The 5,477-nt window shown below is 46.5% G+C and overlaps 1 protein-coding gene across 1 annotated transcript; it reads right to left on the bottom strand.

Annotated features, from left to right (window-relative positions):
- Nucleotides 1–208: 208 nt before the first annotated feature.
- LOC137306606 (immunoglobulin lambda-1 light chain-like) lies at nucleotides 209–5,119 on the bottom strand. Its single transcript, XM_067975904.1, has 4 exons — nucleotides 4,966–5,119; nucleotides 4,483–4,804; nucleotides 3,896–3,933; nucleotides 209–821 (listed from the first exon to the last, which is right to left on the bottom strand). The coding sequence occupies exons 1-4, from the start codon at nucleotides 5,012–5,014 to the stop codon at nucleotides 493–495; spliced, it is 738 nt and encodes a 245-aa protein (XP_067832005.1). The 5' UTR covers nucleotides 5,015–5,119; the 3' UTR covers nucleotides 209–492.
- Between the last annotated feature and the right edge of the window lie 358 nt (nucleotides 5,120–5,477).

The raw sequence follows: 5,477 nt of genomic DNA, 5'->3' as shown, positions 1-5,477 counted from the left end.
TGAGGGAGAAAGGAATAGAAGGATATGCTGATAGGGTGAGATGAAGAGGGGAGGGAGGAGGCTCGTGTGGAGCATAAACACCAGCATAGAGCAGTGGGGCCGAATGGCCTGTTTCCCTACTGTACATTCTATGTGTTATTGTAAATTATTCTCTATCAATGCCCTTCAATGTCCCTTTAAGAGATGAATAAAGACGGACCACTTTAAGTCCATGGCTGCATATCATTTATTAACACAAGTTCCAATCACCGTCTAAAGGGCGGTCTGTCCCCATTCTACACACAGCGAAAGTTTACACACAATGATACTGGGGACTGTTCTACAGAAAGATCCATGTCACACTCGCTTCTGACACGGTTAAACATTGGGGTCGTTTCCCCAAAGTGAAAATGCTTCAGCGGTTACATTGCAAAGAGGCGGGTTCCACACATCGAATCATTTGTCCCCATAATATCGCACATGACCAAACTCTTCACACCAACTCCCGCCGCCTCAGTCCGAACAGGCGGTGGCGCTGATGCTCCTTAGAAGAGGCGAGTTCAGGGAGCTGTGGCTGATTTTACAGGAGTAGGTTGAACCCTTGTTCCAGTCAGCGGCGGGGACGCTCAGGTAACTGCTCAGGGTGTAGGTGTGATCGCTGTCCGGGGACACGACGCCTGTGGTCACCCCGCTCTCCGTGTCTTTGCCATCGATGCTCCAGAGGACTTGCGCGGAGCCTGGCTTAAAGCGACTCACCAGGCAGGACAGAGTGGCCGACCCGGAATCCACCTCTTCCGAGGAGGGAGGGAGGAGAAGAACGGAGGGGCTTCGTGCCTCGCTGCCTGTTTGTGTGTGTGTGAGGGGAGAGAGGACATGCATTAGTTTCTGTAATCAGTCAGTAATAGGACACTGACCTCAATCTGTTTAGACAGCGAAATATCCCCCAAACCACATTCACAGTCAAATAAATTACTGATTAGAATCATAGAAGTTCACAACATGGAAACAGGCCCTTCGGCCCAACATGTCCATGTCGCCCAGTTTATACCACTAAGCTAGTCCCAATTGCCTGCACTTGGCCCATATCCCTCTATACCCATCTTACCCATGTAACTGTCCAAATGCTTTTTAAATTGTACCCGCCTCTACTACTGCCTCTGGCAGCTCGTTCCAGACACTCACCACCCTTTGAGTGAAAAAATTGCCCCTCTGGACCCTTTTGTATCTCTCCCCTCTCACCTTAAATCTATGCCCCCTCGTTATAGACTCCCCTACCTTTGGGAAAAGATTTTGACTATCTACCTTATCTATGCCCCTCATTATTTTATAGACTTCTATAAGATCACCCCTAAACCTCCTACTCTCCAGGGAAAAAAAAGTCTCAGTCTATCCAACCTCTCCCTATAAGTGAAACTTGATTGATGCAGGAGTCTGAATATTACACACATAGAATTTACAGCACAGAAACAGGCCATTCGGCCCAACTGGTCTGTACTGGTGTTTATGCTCCACACGAGCCCCCTCTCACCCTATCAGCATAAATTCCCATCACCCTTTTGTATTTATCTAGCTTCTCAATATATGCGTTCCCTGGAATATGGAAGATTAAGGGGAGATTTGATTGCGGATTTTAGGATTTTGATAGGGTTGATGGAGAGAAACTTTTTTCCCCCCTCCACTGGTGGGGGAGTCTAGGACAAGGGGACACAACCTTAAAAAATCAGAGCCAGGCCATTCCAGAGAGAAGTTATGAAACACTTCTTCAGGCAAAGGGTGGTAGAAGTGTGGAACACTCTCCCGCAAAAAGCAGTAGACGCTCGCTCAATTAATCATTATAAATCGGAGAGCGATAGATTTTTGCTGTCCAAGGGTATTAAGGGATATGGAACCAAGGCGTTAGGTCACAGATCAGCCATGATCTCATTGAATGTTGGAACAGGCTCGAGGGGCTGAATGGCCTCCTCCTGTTCCTTTGTTCTTATCTGTTATTCGCCTCGACCACTCCATATGGGAGTGAGTTCCACATTCTCACCACTCTCTGGGTAAAGAAGTTTCTCCTGAATTCCCTATAGGATTTATTAGTGACTCTCTTATATTTATGACCCCCTAGTTCTGGTCTCCCCCACAAATGGAAATATCTTCTCTACGTCTACCCTCAGACTGTTCTTTTCTAGAGAAAAGAGCCCCAGCCTGTTCAGCCTTTCCTGATAGATTTAAGTGGGAAAGAAAAGTGAGAGCTTTTTGTTTTACAATTGATACATATTTTAGGATTGAGTGTTAGAAACGGGTCTGCTTTCAAAAATTGCGGAGATGTTAGTTGAGTCGCTATGTTACCGGGGCATTGCGAGCCCGCTGAATAATGAGAGAGGGAATGAAAGGACGGGTTTGAGCGGAGCTCAGTTTATCCTTCACTCCTTGTAAATAGAATTAGATCTAATTTAAACCAGGTCTGACCTGGACTGACTAACGGTTAGCGTCAAACAGCGGGTCACAGAAAGACTGTGTATGAGAGAGAGAGAGAGAGGTTCATACAGTGTATAGCAAAAGGGGGCAAAATACGGTCAGCGTGACTGTGGGAGAGAAAGAGGGAGTCAGACAGAGAGGAGAAAGACTCGGAAAATAAGGAGAAAATCAGTTTAAAAGCAAATTATTCAATTTATTTACGATATATTAACTATTGGAATGCATTTTATTTGAGTAAATTGTTCTTTTGCCAAACGCACTGACCCTTAAATCAATTTTCATTTAACGATATTGTAAATGGTTTGATGAAGATTTTCTATCCGGTGTTTCTAGTGGAACGGTGAGAGAGTCTTACTCGAGATCAGGTCAGTCCTCGCTGCTCCCGGGCTGATGGGTTCGAGACCGAGGGGGGCTAGCGGGACCCCGACAGAGCAGCTCAGGAGAAGCGCCCTGCTGGAAACACCAGACAGGGAGACACAGCCCGAGGGGAGAGGGTCAGCAGAGAGAGAGATGGAGAGAAAGTTGCCTTCAGCCGAGCTAGTCAGTAAATATCACTGCGGGGACTAGTCCTGCCATGAATGATCTCAGGCAGATTCGATATTCTTAACTATCCGAGCAGAAAATTCAGAATAAAACCGGCCCCGTGAAAACGAGTAAAACTCTGACTGTAGCCCGGGGTCGCTGGCTGCCGTGAAATGGCCCTTATAGTTTCTGAGCTGGGACAGCGGGAGGTGCTCACTCTCCCAGCCCAGAGCAGGGGAACATTTAGAAAGATTTGGACAGTTACATGGGTAAGATGGGTATCGAGGGATATGGGCCAAGTGCAGGCAATTGGGACTAGCTTAGTGGTATAAACTGGGCGACATGGACATGTTGGGCCGAAGGGCCTGTTTCCATGTTGTAACTTCTATGATTCTATGATTCTATAAGACTTGAGGAGGTCCCAAGGCGCTTTACAGCCGACGGCGTACTGCTGTAGGAAAGGCGGCTGCCAAATTTGCGCACAGCAAGATCCCACGCACAGCAGCGTGATCGTTGCCAGATAATCTCTTCGTGATGTCGTTGAGGGATAAATATTGGCCCAGGACTCTCTTGGAAATAGTGGCTGTGGGGTCTTTTGCAAGCGCCCGAGAGGGGCCTCGGTTTAACGTCTCATCCGACAGTGCGGCACTCCCCCAGTGCTGCTGGGCTTGAGTCTCTGGAGTGGGACTTTCTGACTCAGAGGCGAGAGTGCTGCCCACTGAGCAAGGGCTGGCATTTATAAGGGAGAGTTTTAAATGGGATTGAGGAATGGTGTTAATCTCTGAATTGGCAACATAATTCCAATTCTGAGCAATTTAACACTTTTGGAGATAAATGAGATCAGCTTTCACGGAAACGAGATTTCTCTGTCGCTCGGGAATAATGAATGTAAATTGAAACAATGTAAAGATAGATTGAGAGAGTTACTTACTTAGTATATTCAGGGTGGTCCCAGGTCCGAAGATATACACAGAGTTGTGTGACAGCGCGGAGGGTCACTTAAAAACCAGGCTGGGAAGAAAGGCAGAAAATATTACTAACCAGTCTATTATCACACATTCTATCTCTCACAGAGTCGGAATGCTTACAGCACGAGGAGTTATTATCAATATCTGCCAGTAGACGGTGAGAATATTAATGCTTACACACCCAGGGACTATGGAGTACTGATTATTTATAAACTGCAAGTAAGTGCGAATTTCTGTTGGATCGTCCAGAAAAACGACACAGGGAACTATTCCTGACTCACCTTGTAAACAATTTTACAACACCAAGTTATAGTCCAGCAATTTTATTTTAAATTCACAAGCCTCCGAAAGCTTGTGAATTTAAAATAAAATTGCTGGACTATAACTTGGTGTTGTAAAATTGTTTACAATTGTCAACCCCAGTCCATCACCGGCATCTCCACATCATGACTCACCTTGCACAGTCTCTGTGATTGATGGTGCAGTAACTCCTGTAATTCTGAGCTGCTCTGTGGAAGCAGTTTATGTACGGCTGTGTGTCACAGTGCTGCCTGCTGAGCTATCCCATGTCTGACAGTAATAGACGGCGGAGTCGCTGAACACCACGCTTCCGATGGTCAGGATGAACTTGTTAGCCGAGGTGTCTCTGGAAGGTTGGAAACGGTCTGTGAAGCCGGTGCCTCGGTATATATAATTATCTGGATCATGCCTTATCACCCACACCGGAGCTACACCGGGCGTCTGTCGGTACCAGTACACGTAGTAGCTGCCCACATTCCCGTTCTGCAGCCCACACTCTAACCGGGCGGTCTGTCCCGCTGAGACAGGATCGGATATTGGAGATTGATTGAGCGTCGGCACCGCCAGGACACCTTAAATAAGACAAAAACATATATAAATAATCCCCATTCAGTGACTTGGACCAAACAGGACGCTAATGAATCAATAAACGCGGGCAGAAAACCGTCCCATTCTCGGTATTTAACGAATTTAGTCGCGGATAATTTGTGACTAAAGCAATCCCGCCTCTCACCTGTTAAATGGATGAGCAGAGCCCACAGGAGATGCATCGCCGGAGCCATTCCGCCGGACAAGCGACCGAATTCCCGATTAAACCGCGCGCTGTCGGACAGTCGCTGTAAACTCCGGGTCCCGATCCGGTTCCAGTGTCTGCAAACCGGAGACTCCGGGTCTATTTATTAACCGATATGCAAATCAGTGGGCGGGGCCAGGAAGGTTTGTTTTTTAAAAAAAATCTATTTGTGACTTACTAAATTATTGTAAAATCTGAGCCTTTCATTTACAAATGTTTAATTGGAGTTTCTGATACAGGAAGTTTCTTAAGATTTCGAAGTCTTTTGCGTTTAATAAATATTTACTTGTAGGAATCTGTGTTTCACCCCAGGAAAATGAGGGGCTGATTGTGGAGATAGGGGATTAGTTGATGCATTTAGGAACATAGGAACAGGAGGAGGCCATTCAGCCCCTCGAGTCGGACTAGCTGACCCACATCGCCCCGAATCATTAATGTTACCCTCTGATATA

The sequence above is a fragment of the Heptranchias perlo genome, chromosome 44, assembly GCF_035084215.1.
Source record: "Heptranchias perlo isolate sHepPer1 chromosome 44, sHepPer1.hap1, whole genome shotgun sequence".
Lineage (NCBI taxonomy): Eukaryota > Metazoa > Chordata > Chondrichthyes > Hexanchiformes > Hexanchidae > Heptranchias > Heptranchias perlo.
This window is presented reverse-complemented; position numbering and strand designations above follow the sequence as displayed.